The 22,423-nt window shown below is 38.2% G+C and overlaps 1 protein-coding gene across 3 annotated transcripts in view; it reads left to right on the forward strand.

The window, feature by feature from the left end:
• LOC112157256 (potassium voltage-gated channel subfamily KQT member 5) overlaps positions 1-22,423 on the forward strand; it is a 114,932-nt gene that overhangs the window by 70,320 nt on the left and 22,189 nt on the right. For all 3 annotated transcript variants that reach the window (XM_024289913.2, XM_024289914.2, XM_024289912.2), the window contains 2 exons: positions 17,832-17,922; positions 19,767-19,893. In XM_024289913.2, coding sequence (XP_024145681.1) covers positions 17,832-17,922; positions 19,767-19,893 — 218 coding nt within the window. The remainder of the gene's footprint in view (positions 1-17,831; positions 17,923-19,766; positions 19,894-22,423) is intronic.

Genomic DNA, 22,423 nt, shown 5'->3' on the forward strand with positions numbered 1-22,423 from the left:
TTTTTTTTTTTAAATTTTTTTAGGCTAATTTGGCATCCAAATAATATTTTGGCTGGCTGGCTATCAGCTTCAGCTATTTCAGCTACCGACTTCACATTTTTAGCTTTCAGCATCTTCACTTATCATCACTAGCATCTTCAACGGCCAAATTCAGCTACAGCATTATCACAGGTAGTGCTATGTTAGTTTTGTTCGTTAAAAGCTAATGATAGTTAGGATGTGTGCTTTACGTCCACTTTACGCCTTAGTCAACTAATCAGAAAAAATAATCGGTGGTTAGTCGACTATTACAATAATCGTTTGTGGCAGCACTAATTTGGGCTAAAATTTTAGTTTATATAAAGACAATTCAAGTTTGTGTTTGTCAACATCAGTAAATAATCATAGAAACCCTGAAAATATTTTTAATCGTTTTGTAGTTTCTCTCCCAAAAGCATCCTTCAGCTCAGTGAGGTTAAAGTTTAAAACATATTGGGTTCCGCACAAACTTTGCCTCAAGAAATCATGCAGAAAAAAGTTACTGACAAGAACAATTGGATGCACTAAAAGATCCACTTTGAGCTCCTTGTTGTTTGCTGTGATGATGGACAGACTGACAGAAGTGACTAGACAGGAATCTCGGTGGATCATCATGTTTGCTGATGACATTGTGATCTGTAGTGAGAGAAGGGAGTAGGTGAAGGAACATCTAGAGAGGTGGAGGTTTGCTCTGGAAAGGAAGATCAGGACAGAGTATCTGTGTGTCGATGAGAGGAGCGTTGAGGTTACAGGGAGCGGAGGTGAAGGCGGTTGAAGGTGACGGGAGGGAGAGCTGAAGGTAGCTAAGATGAAAATGTTGAGGTTCTCTTTGGGAGTAGGACGGATAGGATCAGGAATGAGGTTGCTTTGGAGATGAATGCTGGGAAGCAGATTGAGTTGATTTGAACGCGTTAGAAGGAAGAACCATTGACTATATAAAAGAACTGGACCGTGTTAGTGTGACATCACAAATAGAAAATTACTTACTTTTGGCTTCAGTAAAATAAACTCAATTCAGTCGAATTTTTTTTCAAAATATAGACGTTGCAGTCTTGGACCCAGACAACACCAAGGAAGTAGTTTTTGGTCCGAGTTGGTCTGAGTCATCGTTTCTATGACAACCACTCTGACAGTCCATCTTCCTACCACTTGAACGTAGACTACACAAAATCTGTCTATCAAACAGACTTTTAAGGCATCTTTTGGGGCATCTGATTGGTCAGTTTATAACTTAGAAAAAATGGAACTAAAGAAAAAAATATAATGAAAAAAATAAAAATTAGCAAGAACGTATTAAAAACTTGTATCAGAGCAAGAATAGTTATTCTGACTGATATAATGACTGAGTAATAAATGCTTAATTCTTTATAGAAGTCTATGGGATTTTTTTTGAACTTCCTGTTTGAAATAGGTCACTCAGTCCAGTTCTCACATACTGTCAATGAGAGTGACAGTGAAAATGACTCTTGTTTAAAGCCTCTAACAACTCCTCTGAGAGCAGAACAAGCCGTCTTTCTTTTTGTTTTTTCCTCTTCCTAAATTATCCAGCCAAAGCTTACTTAATTATGATGCGATTAGTTAATTGGGCGAAAATGTGGAAATGGACTTATGTGCATATATCATGCTACGCCACTAATGGATGGAAAATATCTCCATGTCCGACCTCATCCTCCCCACACCCTCTTAACCAGAAAGCCTCTCATAATTTCCAGCTTGAGAGTTCTGCAACAAATAGATTTAGCATCTCATATTTAGATCGCATTTCCATTTGCTTCCTCGGATGTGATTTAGTGCAAAAGCAGCTTCTGTATTTATGCGTTTTGTCTGGGTGACCCTGTGAACTCGTCAGTTTTAGAATGAGCGGTGATTAAAAATCCATCTTACACCGCTCCACTGTTTAACTTTGGAGCAGAAGCTCTTTGCTGCTCCTGGATTTCCGACGGCGCTCCGCGGTGGCTTGGAAGTTCAAATTACGTTGAACAGAAAAGTCCAACAGTTTTTCCAGAGAGCGGCGAATGTGATTATTTGACACGGCAATTATTGTTTCCACCAAGCCAGAGCGGCTCGCTCCGTCGCACGCACCGGTTCAGGGCCGCGCCGTGAAAGCGCCACAACAAATCTATCCAACAGAGACGCCGCGTTTCTGCAGGAGTCTGCAGAAATCCCCCCGGGCGGTGGCGGGCAGTCAAGTGTTTCTGCTCTGTCAAACAGCTGAGGAGGGGAAAAAAAGACCTTCATAGGAGTCAAAAAAAGGTGCTGAAAAATCTCTGCGTGTGTTTTTTTGGGCTTGATTGAGTAGCAACAGGTGAACGTTCACAAAAGATGTGAAGGAGCTTAAGGCCGCCGATGACGGGGTGGTATGCGTGTGCTGCTGGGAATCCTCCCGCTCCTTTTGTCAGGCCTGTCTATTCATCTTTGTCGCACTTTGTTTGTTGTTTTTGCTTTTATTAGCTTCAATTGGTCTTCTGGAAACACGGGCTCGGTTTGATCTCATCCTACTGTGACTTAATAATGTAAATCTGCAGCCTTTTATAGCTCCACGCTTTTGTAAGCCATTGTGAAAATGTCCTTTCCTACAGTGAATGATAATAAAGGAGCCTGTGCATGCAGTTTTAGTGTGCTGTTATGAAAGCATGAGACAGCCACAGTGCAGGAAAGTCCCTTCTCGTTTCAGTAACTAGTGGTGATATGCCATCCTTGCATGCAGATAAATAGAAAAGCAGAAAAATATTTTTGGATACACGAGATACAAAATCCTGATCAAATCATTTTTTTCATTTGTCCAAAAAAAAGTAATAAAAAGAGCTCTGGGAAGTTTGAATACATTTGCATTTAATCACAGGTATTTCCTTTGATTTTCTAACCAAAACTAAAACTTAAGGCCCTTTTTACTTATTTACTGCATCTAAATGTTCATTTACATCTGATTGAGGGATGATATTTCTGAATAGATTTTATTCAAAATGCAGATAATGTTTGAATTTATATGCAAAGACTGAAGTAAACTTTTTAATAAAGTGAAAATAAAGACAAAACCCTGTAGAAGTCTGAAGTTGCGAGTATTCTCTGTTTATGTCAAGGTCCCCCGGCCTTGACTTTGACACACGTGTCGTGGACCAATCGGTGAGCCTGTTGAATGAAAGTAGTCATTTCTTCTGGCATGCTGCAGGTGAAAGTTTGTAGCAAATACTTAAGGGTGAAATGGGAATAGAAAAGGTGAGACGTACAGATTTTTGATTTTTCAACCCCTCCTAAATCCTGTGCTCTGCATACTGTCAACCGTTGTCAACCTGCTAATTAGTACTTATTAGTGAGTTGAACTCTACTTAAACCTCTGCTTTCCATTTCACAAATGTTAGTTGGTCTTGAGGCTTAACGAGGTCATTTCTCTGAATGTATCTTGGACTTTAAGAAAATACGGGGGTTGGAAAAAATCGGTTTACGTACAAATCGAAATGTTCTTTTTTAAAGATTCAGAATAGATTAAGAATTCTAGATATGAAAGAATTACTTTAATTTTTTTTCCATATTCCTGCATTTATATTTTTTTATGTAATGGCTCCAACCTGCTAGCTTACTTGCAAGCTGTGATGCTCGTCAATAAATTGCTACCGTAGTTTGTTTCCTTAGTTTGAAAAGTCTTTCACTGTTCGTACTGTTGAAGTAATACGTTTGCAAAGTATCATAAATAAATGGAATTTCTTTATCAAAAGATTCCCTTTGTGTTTTTAATTTTGGAATCGATTTAAAATTGAATCGGAATCGAACTAAGTCGTTGTAAGATTCACATCCCTATTAATCTATAGAAAAAGCTGTTTTTGACATCTGGGTTTTAAACTCTTCAGATCTGTGGAACAGGTGATTCTCTGATCAGGTGAGCCATCTTCAGACAGAATTTCCAAAAAAGCGTCTATTGATCATTGCAAGTAACCAACAGGAACATTTAAGTTCTGCTCTTGTCATATATTTAGTATAATAACTCAAATATTCTATTAAGCTGGTGTTGTTTAGACAGTCATCTGGTCGAGTTCTGGTCTAGAAGAAGCTTCCACGCCTGGACTCCATCGCACTTTTCATGTTTGGTCGTAACTGAATTAGGGATCAGCAACGCCAGGCAGCTGCTTCTGGGAGATTTTGTCCGGAAAATTGGCTGTGACGTTATCAGCGGCATCTCCGAGGAGAATGGCTGAGGTGAGACTGGAAGCCGAAGAATCCGATCTATTTCCAGACATGATGAAGAAGCTCAGAAATGTGTCTTCATGTGGATGTCATAAAAAGAGTCCACACGATATGAGCTGAGTTACGATCTTTATTATCAAAGAATCCGGGTGGTTTGAGGTTGGTGCCGTTACATACTTTTCCTGCTGCTGTCTCCTTGGTCCTTAAGACCTTTATAAAAGTTTTTTTTTTTGTAGTCCTGAAGTACATTTTTATGATTTTATGTCAGAGTTAAAGATATGGGGTCTCTATAAAATCTTTAGCGTTCTCAGTTGGGTCATTTATCACGGTGTCCAGGTTCCATTCATCACCGCTTTATCACATTTCCAGCGATTGTGCTCTGCGTCCGAAGAGCTGGAGGAGATAAACTGGAGTTTAGAGTCTGTCAAGTGCAGTTTTCCAAAGCAAAGTGTCATTTATGAGAATTTGGAGAGACATTTTGATGTGGAAAACGCAGAAGTTTGTAACCGCACTTCAATGCGTGAGAGTAAATGCATTCCTGCAGTCTTTCTGCCTCTGTGTCGTGCTGCTCATCAACCACATAAACCACAGAAATCCTGCTTTCCCCTCTGATAACCATCTCGTCTTCCACCCTCTGACCTGCTTTTTCCTCCTGGGTTTGAAGAGCCTTTGCAGCTTCGCTTCAGGCTTTCAGCTCTCCTGGAAAACAGCTTTATTTAAGCTTTCTGAATGAAACCAAAATGAGTAAAAAATCGGATTCTCTATTACAAAAAAAAACAAAATCTGCATTGAAACCTTCATTTTTCTTTATTGTGAGCTGAACACCAAGTCGCTAGTATTGTAAAATGAGTATTATTAACTCTACAGGTAGGTTCATTTCTATTTCTGAGGCTTCAAATTACCTTTTTTCTTCTTTAAATATTAGAACTTCTCACCGTTTGAGGTATTGCTCAGCATCACAGCAGAACTTTATCAGCAAGACCTCCATTTACAAATGCTGATTTGTAGCTTTAGTAATTAACTTTTTGAAGCCAAAATAATTCTATAATAACATGTTTCTTGTAGGATCTTTGGTCTCCTGATTTTCTGGCTTTAATTAGGGTCTTTTTAACATGTCCTTGTAGCATTTTTCTCATGAAATATAAAATAATTTAGGCTTAAAATTGCCCTTCTGAGTATTTTTTTCTTCAAATTGTGGTGAACCAGGAGCAGATGAAAAACTGTGGTTTGAAAAAGCTCCTAGTTGACAACTGAAATGGGCGGGGCTAAAGTTTCCCAGCTCTGCTCCACTTCTGATGCATCCAGGTGCAGACAAATAGATCCATGAACGTCTTTGTTTTCCTCATCTGAGCTTCAAAACTGTACAGCTGGATAGCTAAAGTATTTCTCACCAATTGTTTGAGAGAGCGTAAACAGAGGGATGATGGGACATTAGTGGAGGCTTACTTCCATGGCAACAGTCCACCCACAACTCAGAGGCGAATTTGATGAACTGCTTCCGCCCTGCAGAAATTATGTCCTTGAAAATGTTTTTTTTTTTTTTTTTTTTACTTTGCCAGAAAAAAGATTAAATCATGGTCAGAATTAAAAGAACGATTTCACTACTGATAGAAATATACCTGGAGTAGGACTTTAAAGGGGAAGAATTGAATCAAACCTTGTCTAGAGTTCCCAGCTGCAGGTAAACATGGCGGATAGATGTTACAGAGACCCGATGGAGCCGGTAGATGTCCAGCGGAAATGGAAGTTTAAATGTGGAAGTTGTGTTTACTTTTTACGGTACTTTTACTGGTGATTTTATTCTATATGTTTCACAATCTTTTCTATATTGTTGGTGTGTTTATATTTAGACTTCCAGTAGTCTAAATGGCGGGAGACCGTATCTCAAGATTTGTAGATAATAATGAAAACTCATTTATGAATTATTTAATTTGTTCCTTATACTGTTGATTATTCAAGGATGTTATTATTTTTATTATTACACTGGCTGGATATCATAATCTGTTTTCTGTTGGGCATTAAAGGGAATTAAACATTGCCTTACTATGTAATTAGAATGGCAATTCGCAAAAATGTTGATAAGCATCAGTAAATGTAATAGTTGAGAAGCTAACACGGTGAAAACATTCATTTTTTAGCTATGCTAAGCTAACGTCCACATGAACATCTGAATCATTACGATTCATGAGACATTTATGAGACATTTTGTCCTATAAATTGCCGTCTTCATAGAATGCATCAGTTTATACATAGAGAGATCATTTTTAACATTGTATTCCCCTTAATGTCTGCTTATCGATCCATTACCGCTTTCACCTAAACCAACTTCCGTAAAAAAAAAAAAAAAAAAAACCCAAACTGTCACTCCCATTGGACGTGTGTCGGCCATGATGGAACACCTTATATCCATCCGCCATGTTTACCTGCAGCTCAACCTCGGAGGACAAACATAAACTAAATTAATTTAAGGCTATTTTGACGTGAATTTATAGAGACTAAATTATCCATTATTACCCCATAGTTTGTCAGGTTACAAACAATATTCAAATAAACGAATGATTGAACATGTCGATAATGTTGCAGTTTGATGAGATATCTGTCATTGAGTCGACTGATGCTTCATCATCATCTGATCTCTGATCCTATCGGCCTGCTTTCAGGTCATGAAGGATTCTCCTGACTTGACGGTTGGAGGTCTCGGAGTTGCGCTCTTAGCTTGTCGTTTAGCAGCTCCGTCGTTTGGTTTCAGAGTTCAGCGGTTCTGTTGGAACCGCTTTGATCTGAACTCTGATTCATCCTCCACACCTTCCGTCCTTTCATTTCTTTGTGAGTTTGACCTTTGGAGTGGTTTGCCGTGCACGCCACAGGAGAGCCGGGTGTGGGTGTTCCTATGGTTAAGCGGAGAGCCATCTGGACAGGTGATGCTTTTATTCAAGAGGTGGAGGTGTTGGCTTACCCAAACTCTGTGGGGTCATTCCAGGACGCCGCCTCTCTGCTCCGAGGGGGATTTGTCTCATTACTTTGTCACAATGAGCGCTCTGTCCGCCTCCCTCTCATTTCCCCTGACCTGGTTGCGTCTTGGCGCCTCGTTATCCCCTCACCTGGCTCCATTAATACTCGTTTGCAGCGACTGGATGTGGACCGGAGCCCGAGGGTCCGAGTATTGACCCGCCGGTGATTGATGAAGCCCGGGAAAAATGTGAATTCCCAGCAGACACGATCAGCTGTGAAAGGGATCAATGAGTTCGGTAATGACGGTGATCGCCGCAGACCGTTCCAGCCTGTAAGTGAGAGGGAATCGACCCGCCGGTCCGGTCCAATTCTGCTCTCCGCTGCTTTTCTGGTTCATCTGAAGCTTTAGTGATGAAACCAAAGATCTTTTATTTATGGAACAGATAAAAGTGATGGACGATAGCGGCTTTGCTCCGAGAGGTTTGGTGGGTTTCAAGAACCGAGCGAGAACAGTTCTTCTAAAAGTTGAAATATTTCCTAATAATATTCATTTGATCCAAAAATGAATGAGCGTCAGCTTATAGCTGCACGTTGGAGTTTCTTTTTTTATTTTGTGAAATAAAGTGACAAAATAAAAAGGTTTTCATGAGATCAAAACCGCTTCAAACACAGAGGAGCGCTTTGTTCCTGGACATCATGTTCCCTCCTTTCCTGTATTTCACTAAATCTCTACAAGGTACAAATCCTTTTTGTGTTTCTAAAGCTCGAATGTTTCACTCTGTGTGTCAATGTTTGCTCACTTTTTTATGCAGTTTCCTCGCTGCTGCGGCTGACGGCGGTCTGAGAGGATTCATGGTGAAAAACGCCTCAGGGATCAGAATCAAAGCATTTTGTCTCACTAACTGGAATTTTGTGTTTCATTTGGGATTTAAAATATAAAATAAAATCGACCTTTATTTATATATTCAACATTGATCTAACAATTTTTTGGGTCAAACTGCAGCTTTTATTTTTGATTTTGGTGAACAAAAATCCTCTTTATAAGCAAAAATGTTTACTTTAGTTTAATTTGAATCACAGATTTTGTGAAAATTCTTGTTTTTTACTAAAAAAAATAAAAATTTTACTCCGTTCCTGCAGAATTTAATCAAATCCGTTCATGGTCACTGGAGCAAATGAGCTTCAAAAATCCAAATCTGATTAATTAAGGTATTTGAAAAAGTTTAAATGAAAATCTAAAGTTAAACATTTAAATCCTGCACCAGAACACCATGGCCACTGCGCAAAATTCAAGTCAATAGACCTTCCAAGACTTTTCAGAGATGCTTTAATGAAATTTATGATGGAAGGGAGGATCTACCTGAGTGAAGAGTGCCCCCTTCAGGTCAGATCTGACAAAATCTGCACGTTTCTGTCAAACTTTTTCCCAAAACTGGTTGTAGTTGTTTACATTTCCAGTTTTTCCTCATAAACTGATGGTTTTAAAGTTGGATGCACAGATAAATCTGTAAATGTTGATGATGTTGGTACGATTCAGGAGTTATTATGGAAAAATGAGAAGTTTGGTTTGGGATGGAGACAAAAACAGATTAAAAATAACACAAATAATAGTTTGCTATGGAGCATCACTGAATGAACTCTTAAATCCACCTGTCGGCAAAATTCCTGAGTTAGAGTGCACATAAGCTGCAGGGATGAGGCGTTAAACAGCCTGCAGTCTTAATTTATAATTAAAATGACTTCACTCATCTAAAAACACACAAACCGCACGTCTTTTAGCCCGTCTTGCAGTCACGCTGACCTGCCGCACTAAAGCAGAATCCGGATGGAGGAGTCGGCGCGCGGCGCAGCTTCAGCACCAGCAGGAGGCCGCATTAATGAAGCCCGAATGTTTGAGTTCCTCCTCTCTGGTCTCCATTAGGAGTTCTCCTGCAGCTCCGCTGATGGACTTTTAATTTGCAGAGCCTCCTCGCATTGCTCCAAATAAGAGAACGGGCGCATTTAACTACAGTCAAGCTGCTTTATGAGTTTGCACAGTTCCGCAGTTCGTAAAGGAGCCCTCATCAGTTATTCATGGCAGTTTTTGCCGGGTTCTGTTGTGGCTGAGTGGAAATAGCGGCGCTGTAGGTGGCCCCTGTGGTTTCATCTTCCCAAAGCTCCTTTGCTGTTTGTGTTTTGGTAATCGAGCATAATTTCACAGCCCTGAGGATTACGTTTGGCTCCTCTTGTTTTCTGTTTTCGGGGTCGAGCTGCGTAAAAGGATCGCAGTACAAGAAGATCCACTCGCTTCTGGCTCTAATTAACCTTTAATGCCGCGCAGCAGGAAATGATGCACGACGCCATTTGAAAAAACAATAGGCAGCGCTCTGCTCTCCACTTTGGGTGAAATTGGTTGTAATTTATTTGAGAAGATTCTCCAAATATATCTAACCCTGAACTTAGAGAGGGAAGTGAACAAAGTGTGGAGGACGCCGTGGATTTCAACAAACTGAATCGATAGAAAACAAACCCGACCTCAAGGCTAAATCTGCATTTCTCTGCCTCATTGAACTGTTTTCATTTTTAAGCTATTTAAATGTGTTCTTCAACATCTTCTTAAGGTAGCTCTTTAGTTAAGGTGGCACAAAAAACATTTTATTTGTAGCATATTTCATGTAAAAAGACCATTTTAAGTGTTTGCATAAAACATTAAAAGAATCTAAAGAAATATTAAGGGTGATTATAAAAACAAGATTTAAAGGAAGTCAAAAAGAACTGAATTTAAGTGACCTAAAAGTTTACAAAGTAATCAAATGCAGCTGAGAACAGGTGGATCAACCAATGAATGAAGGCTTTATTCAGACTGGACACATTCGGGTCACGTAAAGGGAATCAGAATTCGTTTCCACCAACAATCCGGAAAAAAATTCAGTCTTAAGTAGACCCTGGTCCGGGACCAGAAACGGCTCTCTGACGCGTCTTTAAGGTGGTTTTGGTTCCATTCCAATCAGACTGAACTCGGATTCACTCTGAGATTTCTCAGTCTGAATACAATCTGAAGTGGAACAGCTCGACACGTTGTGGCTTTTCACCTTTTATTGCAGGTCATCAGATGAGGTCAGTGCCCAGCCTGTTTGTAGTTCTTAAAAATATAAGAATGAAAACCATGGAAAAAAATTGCAACAAAAACACCAGTTTTTATTCCTCCTACCTTTTTTTTGTCTTAAAAAAATTGTGAACAAATATTAGGTTTCACGTTAACTAAAATAAATATATTTATATATATTATTATTCATTATCTTATTGTAAAATGTCAGTATATAAATATTTTTAGTTTTCTTAAAGAGGTTTTAGCGTTTAAATATTTTTTATTCTTTTTTTAGTTGTCAAAAATTTAGTTAAATTACTTTTTTTTTTTACTTTTACCTTTTTTAGTTTAATTTGACCACTTTGTTTTGCATTTTTTGGCTTCAGTTTGATATTTGTGGCATATTTGTCACTTTTGTTTTAATCATTTGTCCTTTTTTTCCACCCATTTTTCCATAAACCACTTACAGCCATGATTGCTCGGTTGGGAGCGTAAAGTGCGACAGCACAAAAACAGATGGGTGACGGGAGGGGGGGCGGGGTTGCTCTGCGTTAACCGACCTGGTCAGAAAGGAATTTCTAATTAACTTCTACCACTCTACTGAAAATACGTCTTAAAAAAAGACACAGAGTTTCTGATTTTGAGTAAAAAAAACTGCATCGTAACAATTAAAGGACCTCTGGTAACTGTGGAGGTTCCACCTCCAACCATCAGAGGGAGCCCTCTCCAGAATACTGAGTGGTTCTCTTGTACCTGTTGCCGAAATTTGCCCGTTTTTCTCTCCCTCCTGAATCGCTCCATGTTTTTGACTCCTGCCAGGATTTTTCTTTGTATTTTTGCCTGTTTTCGGTCACTATTAAACTTACCTGGCTGCATATGGATCCAAACGCCTCCACGTCAGTACAGGAACACTTTGAAAACAGATACAAATATAGTTGGAGGGGGGCTTTAAGGTGCATTTTTATACTTATGTCATCCTAGAGTTACTGCTGGTTAAATGTGTTTTCTACTGTTCAAAGGAATAATCAAAAGCATGACCTGCAAAACTGAAACACGTCTCCTGATCGTGTTGGGAATATTTCACAGAATTTCCCAGATTTAAACTGTTATTCTTCACAACGCTGCAGGTCGTTAGGAAATCTCGTCTGAGACGAAAAGCTTTGCACAACAAAGAGCATAAAGCTCCCCGAAACACTTTGTGTGTTGGTCTGGACCGGTTTAATCCAGGAAACGGCTCTCTGTGCTCCCGCTCAGTAATGCTCGCAGGCTGTATCATCAGCGCTTCAGGAATGAGGAGCACAGTGTCAGCCTCTCTGCCTCCCCCTCGTTCCTGCTGCTCAACAAAGCACAGAATGCATCTTCAGCTCAAGGAGCTCAGGTTCATCGTGGAAATGCCTCTTCAGTCTCTCAGCAGCATCTGAGCTGTCTCCCGCCTGTCAGGGCTCAGCCTGCCGTCTTTTCCTCACATTTTTGGACTTTTAATGTAACTGTAGTATTTAAAGTGAGCAATAACAGTTTGTGACACGTCCCTGAAGTGTCCTCCTCCACCCTGGGAGAAGTGCTGAGTGGTCTGCAGAGGCAACTCTGTGTCACCATGAATGCAAAGAATGCTGGGAGACATCCCACGATGACTGTGGAGAGGCTGAGCGCTCGCACTCTCCATTAAAGGAGACGGACAGCTCATTGTTTGTTAAGTTCAGACCATTAAATCCGACTTTGACATGTCTGAATTCCAATAATTGTATTATTTTAAAATGATCCATCAAACTCAAATGAAGAGAAACTGTCTTTATAGTTACTTAGAAAGTCATTTTTTCACATACTTAAGGTGGAAGAAAAAATCCACTTTTACAAATATGTTGAAAACAAAACAAAAAAATGCTAACAGCTAAAAGATTGACATTAAAAAATCTTAACATTCTCCTCCAAATGTTGCAGTTCCTTAAATGACCACTGGAGGCTGGTTAAAAAGTGAATATTTCCCCCTGATTCCTATGATGAGAAAAAAGTTGCTTGATCAGCAAACATTTTGACTATTTTTACTTCATATTCTTTAACTTTAAGAATAGAATTTTAGTACATTGGGCAGTGTTTTGGTGATTATCTCACTCCATCCTTCCTATTTATCCTTTTTTCCTTTTAGAATCCTGAATGGGGTCATAGAGTACCCGTCCATCACACAAAAAACAGCTAAAGCTAAAAGGGAAATAAAACAGAAATATGCTAAATCAATAAATATGTGCAGTTTAAAGTAAAAAGAAACTGTTGGGTGAAAAGAGACATTGAAGGTTTGCTAATGAGCTAAAATTAAATCCTGTTAAAAGTTTAAAAGAAAGTTAAGTGAAAAGACAAGAGAGTTCAGTGCTAGAGAAAAATGTTCTTGGAGTAGTAGAAAAAAACTGCAGAATGTTAAAGTTAAATGTCTAAAAAAGCTAAAATAACCAGAAAGGGAGCTTGTGAAAACACAATAAGGCTAACGTTAAGCTCTAAGGTTCGGCTTAAAGATAAGATAAATATCAGCAAAAGAAAACACAGAGTTGGAGAAAGAATATAAAAACCAGAAAAGAAATTGTGTAAAAAGTTAAAAGAAAAACATTGTGATAAGAAGATAAAACAGCAGAGTAAACTGTTTTCCTACAAAATAAAAGAGAATACAATACTTAGAAAAATAAAATCATCTACAACTAACAACCCAAAAGACAACAAGCTAATGGACGAAATATTAAACTACAAAGAAAACAAAATGAGAGCCCAGAAATGAGCTAAAACGAGTGACATGAATCGTTCAGACACATCTAAAGGACAACAACATAAAGAACTATTATTATTAAGTTTAATAGCAAACTTCAAAGAGTTTGAGGGAATCTATAGCTCGGTTTAAAGTAAAAAACTGCTGTTGTTGTTGTTTTATGTCTCGTCCTGAAACCAGATTTTACTGTTAAGTTTTTATTAACAGATTTAAATCTGAATTTATTTAGTTTCTTCAACCGTTTTGGTCATTAAATAATCAGATCATGGAGAAAAGAAAATGCCAAACGCCCCTACTGTAGTTTATTCATCGATAAAGAAAACTCTCAGATATTGAATAGTTTATAGGTAGATGTGATGGTCAGTATTTGTTAGTCAACGACCTGTTGGTACAAACAAACAACACTCGGTTCAGGACCACGGACAGCATCAGAATCGTTCTATTTTTGCTGATTCTGGGATGTCTGACGGGCGACGATAAGAGATCGGATTGTTGCAGGATCACTAGTTTAATATTGTGATGTAATCTGATTACACATGACCCGGCTAATTGAAGATTCATTTAAAATTGTCTCTCCGTGAACAGTTATTGAAATGTAGAAACTTTCGTTCCCAAATTTCTCTACTTTTGTCAGTTTTATGGTGGTTTAGCAAATGTTCTTTCAGCTCTGCAGTCACACAGTGAGATTATGTAACAAACAACACAAATAAACGCTGTGCAGATGTGAGGATGACGGCCTGTCCCTACCGTGAAGTCCACGCTGACGTGGCGCTCTCAACTCTTTACTTCCACTGTATTCATCTTTGGAGGCCAAACGGACTCCGACAGAAGCATCTGTCTTCACTCGGATTCATAACATCCTAGTTTGTGTTTTTGCACTTGGGCGGCTAAAAAATATCAGAATAGGATTCACAAATGTGTGGTAGAGAGCTAAACCTTATGATCGTGGAACAGAGCTCAAGTTTCATTTATTTTGGGACACCAAAACTAACAAAAAAATTCCACAAAAACTCAACAAACTCAACAAAAACTTTGTATTTTAATGAAGTTTATATCAAATATTTGCTCATAATCTCTTATTTTTGCAAAGGCAGTTGTTTCCAAACATGATAAATCCATTTTGGTTTTTATCTTCAATTATCACAAATATCTGGCATCAAAAACTTTTGAAAACTTGGTGAGATTTGATCTTCTCGGGTAAGTTTGAATTGATTTGATTTATTGGTTTTGACACGCTGGAAACTTGGGCTTCCCTGGGGGAGCGGCAAGCTCAATCCAGTGTAAGTCTTTAGGCGTGACCCTCCGCGCTACTGCCTCACTATGTAGGCACAAGGGGTCTGGGTCTCCCTGTGCCGGTCCCTAGCCTGGATCAAAAACAGGGTAACTAGTGTCAGGAAGGGCATCTCCGTCAAACCAAAAATCGGTGAAAGCTGCTTCAGTGTGTCGACCCCGATGGGAAAAGATGAACAAGAAGAAGAAACACATACGTATATCCAACTATTCTCGTAAATATTTACAAGCATTGACTAAGAAACAGAGAAAAGTTAACAAAAATGTATGAAGATGCTTTCTTTTAACAGTGTAATTACTCATAATCATAGATATGTTTGCAGTAATGCATACAGTACACACATTAGATTAATTAAATATAATTATTATAAACTAGAGTCAGGAAGAGTTTGATTTATTTATTTTTCTTTCTTTCAGATTCATTTAATATGGAAAAATACAAAAAAATACATTAAATAATCTGTCTATATCAGTGTTCATAGCCATTTATTTTGTAACACCTGTCTCTAGATGTGCAGAAATAACAAATGAACAGTAAAAGAAAACCAGCAATAAGTAATTATAAAATGACTATTCAATTCTTCACATGAACAGAGAGTATTTTATGCATCTTATGTGGAAACGCTGATGCTCTATGAACAACAATTTAGTTTGTTTTTTTAAATATGGGCTTTTTTGTTAAAGATTTTATATTAATAGGGAGACTGTTCCCATCTACAAAACGGGACTTTACAGTCTAAACTTTTAGTTTCTATAGTTGATCGAAAAGTTTCTAGTCAATTTAAAGAGCAGCTGAGATGCAGTCAAACATTCAAAAAACATTTAAATGGCTGAGGTAGATCAAGTTTAAAATCTTATATTTATTTAAAGTATGACAGTGATAAAATAGTTTTTTTTATCCAGAATTGTTTAAGGTTTGATTATACAGCCTCTCAATGGGCTTTAAGGCACTTCGACCAAACGGGGATAAAATCATCGTATTCAAAAAGCTCTTTCAAATGTTAAACAGTTTCTGTTCATTCTGAAACAACTCATGATGGTTTTCATTTTTCTTGACTTCTCCATTCATCTCCACCCAGCCAACACTTTTTCAAGGCTGTTTGTCAGTGTGCTGCTGATGGCATCAGTGGTTTTACCTGACACATAAACCACGGTGTCGTCAGCGTACATCTAAAGACCAACACCAGGATACGCTCCAGCCAGTTCATTTAAGTACATGAAGAAGAGAAGTGGCCCCAGTACGGTTCCCTGGGGGATTCCGGTCATTATTTTACCAGTGGCAAATCTCACATTATCTTTTATTACATATTGTTCTTAAACTCTGAAGACCACAGAGTTATTAAAGACAAGTGTCATTAAAGTAAATTGTCTTACAGTAAAATATTAAACAACTTGAACAATTTTTCTTCCAAAAATATGAAACTTCACTATATATTCACGACAATCGTACACTTTGCTACAAACTTCTATATAATTATATCCTGTTTAAGTTGAATACATTTCTCCACCAATGCTATCATGCTAACATTATCAACAACTGGTTGCTATGGTAAAAATACTATAAAGATTTCAATGTGGGAAGATTATTTTATGGGTTCTATAGACGAGTGTGGGACACCATCTCAAATAAAGATTCCAAAATATATGTATTTGTGTTAGTATTTTTCTGAAAAACACATGTTCTTTAAGATTGTGCGCCCCCTGCAGTCCCGTTTCCTGACTCGGTTCGGTCAAATCTTTACGTTCGATTGTGTGGATGTTTTAGTCATTAGTTTCGTAACTGTCTTTACAGACGAACCAATTAAATTATGCAAATGAGAGCAGCTCTTGTGGCTCGCTGAGCTCTTGGTGAGTGAAGGACAGGTGGAGGCTGAGTGGGTGGAGGGACAGATGCAGCAGCTTGCTGCGTTTGCCAGGCCGTGTCCGCGTGCCAGTTTCATTCTCAGTGTGGAGGGTGAAGCGTGATGGTTCTGCTGGAGGTTTCTGACGAAGGATTCCTCTGTAAATTATTAGAAAGCTTCCTCTAATGGTTCATCATTTTGCCATATTTCCTAGCTCTGGTTCTCTCTCCCTTTTGAAGTGTTTTAAATTTAAAGTGGTGGTGGATGGAGGGAGGTGTCTGTCACTCTGTAATGTTCGGCCTGACAACCCCGTGAGTGCGAGAGGCGTAGGTGCACCATGACGGGGAGCTTGCTTTTCAGCTGACATCGCCACAATGCTCTGCTCCACATGTTTCCCTGCAGTCAAAACTGAATTATTTAAGTCGTTTAAAATGTCAGCAGAGCGATTCTTAGATTTCAGCTCAGAGTGAGGCTGTAGTCACACTTTCTACTGAATCTGAGCTGCTGTTGATTGTATTTGTTGGACTGTTGATTCCTCCATCGCCTCAGAAAACCTTTTTTGAATTTTTGCCAAAATTAAACCAAAGAAAGTAGAGTTTAAACATTTAAATGTTATATAGTATTAAGCTTAAAATTGATTTTCTGAGTTTTTTTTCTCAAATCATTGTGAATCAAGAGCAACAAAAAAAATACACTCAAGCTTCCTGCTCTGCTCCATTCTGATGCATCCACTTATAGACAAATAGATCTTCTTATCTGAGCTGGTATCTCAGGTAAGAAGTTTTTTTTTTTTTCAGCTGGCTTTAGTTTTGACAGTCTCAACATTTTCTCAGTTTCTTTATGACTTTCAGAAACAAAACCAAACTGTTCCGTTCCTTTTCTGTCTCAAAACAGTCTGAGTTGTCACAGGTGTCTGTTTCATTTCTGTTACAAAGTGTAAGAAAAAACGGCAACCTATGAAACTTTATTTGTGACTGATTTAAGTGGAAAATCTGAACTTGAACACAGATGTTTTAGGAAAGGTATTCAGTGACATTTAGCTTTTAGTTTTCTAGAAATATATTTAAAATAGTGACAACAACTCATTGTCATGAATTTAAAAAACAGCATTTTTATGTCTTAATGTATGGAGAAACATTAAAACAGCATTTTTTTAAATAATGAGAATTTCCCAGAACTTTTAGGAAAGTTTTGGGTTTATCCAGCAGAGGGCACTATGGAGCAGAGCTTCCTAGCCTTAATGATCATCTATTATAAAAGCGTTCTCAGTGGCTTTGTCAATATGATTATAAGTTTAAGTCATTTTCTAGGACATAGTTTCTGCAGAGCGGCAGGAGTTAATCAGAAAGTCGCCTCTTAGTTGTGGGCGGGACTTTGGTGCGGAAGTGAGCCACCACTCCTTTCCCATAATTCCTATATTCTCATTATCTCCTGCTAGCTTACAGCCCTCATAACCCCAACATAACATTAGCTACGCAACAAAAATGACATTGGAGCCATCCAGACGTACAGTTTTGAGCCAGACACATTTTAGCCATCAAAGCAGTAAATGTATCTGGTTTTACAGAGAGAAGAAGCAACAGTTATGTGTTGTCACAGTTGCTCGGACAAACACGACCGATGTTCTGTCCCTGAATAAGTTTGTCCAGACATGAAGAGTTCTGCTTGTTCTCTGTTTCCTGACGTTCCTTCATTCCAGACTCATCCCGTCTCTCTGTTCCGGTGTTCTCCTCAGGTTCATCCTGGTTTTCAGCTGCCTGGTCCTGTCCGTCTTCTCCACCATCCCGGCGCATCAGGATCTCTCGTCCTACTGCCTGCTCATCCTGGTAGGAACCGAACATCCGGACCTCTTCAGCCTTTTTTCTCTCAGTTTTTCTCAAATTAAACCAAAGATTGAATTTAAAAATGTCTGATCCAAAGAATTACAATTTTAGGTTTTATCCAGAATTAATCTTAAAAAAAGCTTGTCTCTGGGTTCCTCTGATGCTCCTCAGGGTCAGTGAATTCAATAATTAAAGAAGGAGAACATAAAACAATCACAGATTCAATAAACTAAATGAACAAAAGAGTTTTTTTATTCTCCTCAGGTGTTGAAGGTTGGATGGTTGAAGGTCGTCCAACAATCTCATCGTTATGAGGCTTTTGTATTTTATATTCGTCAACATGACTCATAATTTACTACAAACTTTCTAGTTTTTCAGGTTTTTTGATGAGGAAACACATAATTGATCCTCCGTCCTCTAAAATATTAATTCTATTATTTTGATCATAATTGATTTGAATATTGCGAGACAGAATAACAACAAGAAGAATAAAGAAAAGGGCGATTAACAATTTGAAAATGGACGTATGAAAATCCAAAGCAGCAGAGAAGAACTTGATGAATTGTTCTTTAAGCCATGATTATGTGAATAATTGAAGGTTTCAGTGTGTTACTCTAGTGAAGCGTGCAGATATTCAGTCTTTTGTTATCTGATACATAAATATGATTACCTTTCAAGATGAAATGTCCATTCTCGGTCATGCATTTTGTTAGATAAATTTATCCCCAAGTGAGACTTTTATATGATTTCTTTCTTCTTTTTGGCTGCTGTAACTCAAAAATATTCTAACCAACCAGTAAAATCACATATTGATCACGTCTTTGTTGGACAAATGAACAAACTTTGCAAATATCCATTTTTTTTAGTTTACAGACTCTGATAAGCCACCACTTCCTGTCACCCCCCCCCCCCTCCATTAATGCACTTCAGCACAGCAGAATAAATGTCAGACTTGTACATCAGTGTCTCATTTGTTTCAAAGTCTGCCCTTTAACTGAGAACTTCGCTCACTTTAAGTGCTCGTAACAATGAAGCGGCTTTCAGAAGGAGAGCAGGGGAGCAGAGGAGCAAAGAAACGCTTTTCAAAAGACTCTTCCTGTGACTCCAGGTGATTTTCACTTTCTCTCTGTCTCTGAGGGAAACGAAAGGTCAGTTTGGTTTTTTACACTGAAGCATTTACCGGCCATGATTTCCCCTGCAGCTGCAGCCACCATTTCCCAAAGTGCAGCACACTAATTACAGCCGAGCTAATGGAAGCCAAAGCGGTTTGTGCGAATTAAGTCATTTTCACACACGAGGCTCTGCACACCTGCTGCAGATTCTCACAACAAAGGTGTGTTATTGTTTTGTCATATGTGATCTGCCTGAAACAACAAGCAATCAAAGAAAATCTCTGATCAACAAAACCTTTTATTCCCTCAAATAAACGTTTATGGATCCATCTGCCTGTTTCTGCCACGTGGGGGCAGTGTTGGGAATGTTTGGATTATTATTGTAATAGGATAAACTCTTTATTTTAGTTTAAAAAAAACTTTAACTTACGACAGAGTATTAGGAACACCTTAAAAAAACGTTCATAAATAAATGAGAAAAAAGCGCAAATTTTACACAAATTTGTAAATTTATTATTTGAAAAGTCGTAATTTTGCAAGTAAAATATTGAGCTTTTTTAAGCTAAGAATTTTTCTATGTGAAAAAATCAGATGGAGGCCTTGGGTCGGTGGTTTCTTTCATAGCAGCGATTGGCCCTGAGAGGCGTCTGTCATCAGAGTTTAATTCATCATCATCATCATCGCCGCTGCCTCCTCTTCCTTCATCACCACAGCAGCTGTTTGTCTTCTCCGTAGGAGTTTGTGATGATTGTGGTTTTCGGGTTCGAGTACATCATTCGCATCTGGTCCGCTGGATGCTGCTGTCGCTACCGAGGATGGCAAGGACGCCTGCGCTTCGCCAGGAAGCCCTTCTGTGTCATCGGTGAGTAGAAAACAGAAAAGATTCTTACCTTTGCTTTCTGTTTTTACTGTCCCCTGGTGGACAGCGATAAAATGTGTTGTTTTTTGTTTTTTTTATTATTTTGGTTTGATGCTATGTAACCCTTAAAGTTCCACTCCAACTGTATGTTTTCTATTTAAAAATAATTCCCAGGGGTCTTTGAATTTTGATTGTGCAGCTTTTGGCAAACATTTTTTTAAAAACTGTCTTTTTTAGGACACATTTTTCAATCCCTGCTTACTGACTTTGTTCCGCTCCAACGTGACGGTGTCCTCTAAGAAATTTCAACCGTCAGAGTCTACCTAAAGAAAACAAATAAGCAAAGCCAGACAACTGAGACTACCAAGATCCAACGACAAACTAAAATAACAAAACCCAGCAGTTTAAGACTGCTGAGGACAAAAAAAATTAAAATAAAATAGCAATTATTTAAAAATGAGTATTACTAAATGTATATTAGTTAAATTTATAAATTAATGTCTGAAGTTCACATAGATGATAAACTATGTAGGTTTTTACATTCATGTTGACCTGAAGACGTCTTGTTTACTCAACTCTACCTCCAGAATGAACAGATTTTATATGCAAATAAAACTTTGGTCAAAAGTTTGATCTTTTATGAGTTAAAAGCACAACATTGGTTACTAGCTGTTCAGAGCTGCACTGACATGATCTTGTTTGGCACAGAGTTTTTTATTTTGAAAATAGTTTTTGCTTTTGTTCGTGGCAAAAAATAATTGACAGTTATTATTTAAAAAAAGAGAAGGTCATGAATCTAAATTTCCTAAAAGCTCAAGTAAGACTTTGTGAGGTTTTGATCAGTAGAAAAAGAGCCCAAATGGCTTTAGTACTGTCAAAGGTTGCCGACCCCTGACTTATAGCAAACGGTTTCAAAAAACGCCTCTGCTAGAAAAGCAGCATTATTGTCTTTGGATAGATTTCTTAAACTTTTCTGGTAGTTTTTTTTTGTTTAGTTTCTCTTTAAAAAAGATCTAATATCTGTCTTGTTCGGTCACCTTAAATGACTCATTTTTTCCAAAGGGTTTTGAAGGTTTAAAAGTCTAATGAAGGTTTGGAGTTCTCACATTAGTCGTTTCAGGGAAGAGAGCAGCGAATGAATCCACTTTTGGTCCAAAACACGAAGAAACTTTCGGGGAAGTCTGAGTTCATCGGAGGAACTTTAGTACTCTGTGATTCTCTGACCGGCGTCCATCATGACCTCGTAAATCAAACCTTAAAAACCAATTTCACTCTAAGTGGAGTAAATGGTCGGTTTGTTCTCTGGAGTCATTTGGAGGCCATTAGGGCCAAATCTGTGAGGTGGGGGGGGGGGCTCAAGAGGCTCATTGTGACACCCTGAAGGATGACTCGGCTTGATTCACACCTTATGGCCTTCATCAGAGGAGAAGCTGCTGCGCTTTCCATCAAAGGAGTTCATAAAAATGTTTCAGTCACGGAAACATCAGACTCCTATGACTGAGTACTAAGGCCACCATGAAGGAAAAAATGGTTATTTTATGAGAATAAAGTTACATGAATGAGAAAAAGAAAAATTCATGCTTTATTTATCGGTTGTGTAGGTCTTAATCCACATTATGTGCAGACTAAATCCATCAATGCATCCGTTTATGGCTTTAGTTCATTACAGGGATCTATGTATTTGGACCTGTTCTGACATCGTACTCGGTCAAAAATCTACTTCTGAAGAGGTCCAGCTTACAGCAAAATCTTCCCAATGTTCTTACATTTATAGTTAGACACTGTTGACTCTTTAAAATACTTAATATTTCCTTATTTGTGAAACCAATTCAAAGAAACCGCTTACAAAACACTCACACTGACACCACGTTGGTTCTTTTTTTATTCATATTTTTCTTCATAAACAGACTTTAGCCTAAAAAACCTCTTAAATACAAAAATGTATAACTTTATTTCCATAATATTACAACTTTTTTACTTATAAGTTTGTTCTTGTAAGGCTTTGATTTTACTGTCATATATTTATTTATTTTATTTTTCAGGATGCCCTAATAATCCATCATAGACACGCCCCCAAATAAATAAATAAAGACCTGAAAAAGCAGTAGACTTTTAGTCCAGGATTCTCCTTGTGTCCATGGATCTTTGAAGGTTATACGGTTCATTTCAGTCAGGAGAGACTTGAAATCTGCCATCCGGAGATGTTTGAGGAAGAGGAAATGACATCATCATCCTGCCCCCAAAATAATGGTCTCCCTCCAAACGTGAAGCTAAACCATTGAGTTAGTTTAAAGTCTTTTGATTTACTGTAAAAGCGTTTCCAGTAACTTTCTAATTATGATTAGGACGTTTTTAGCCAAAACTAAAAAAAAAAAAGTTGTTTTCTAGGACATAGTTTCTGCAGAGCGGCAGGAGTTCATACACAATTTGCCTCTGAGTTGTGCGTTTTTGTTATCCGCTCCTGATTCACAACTATTTGAAGAAAGAAATACTCAGAGATGCAGTTTTCCGCTTGATTTTCTTAATATAAGTC

The sequence above is a fragment of the Oryzias melastigma genome, linkage group LG1 (genome assembly GCF_002922805.2).
Source record: "Oryzias melastigma strain HK-1 linkage group LG1, ASM292280v2, whole genome shotgun sequence".
In the NCBI taxonomy this organism is placed as follows: Eukaryota; Metazoa; Chordata; class Actinopteri; order Beloniformes; family Adrianichthyidae; genus Oryzias; species Oryzias melastigma.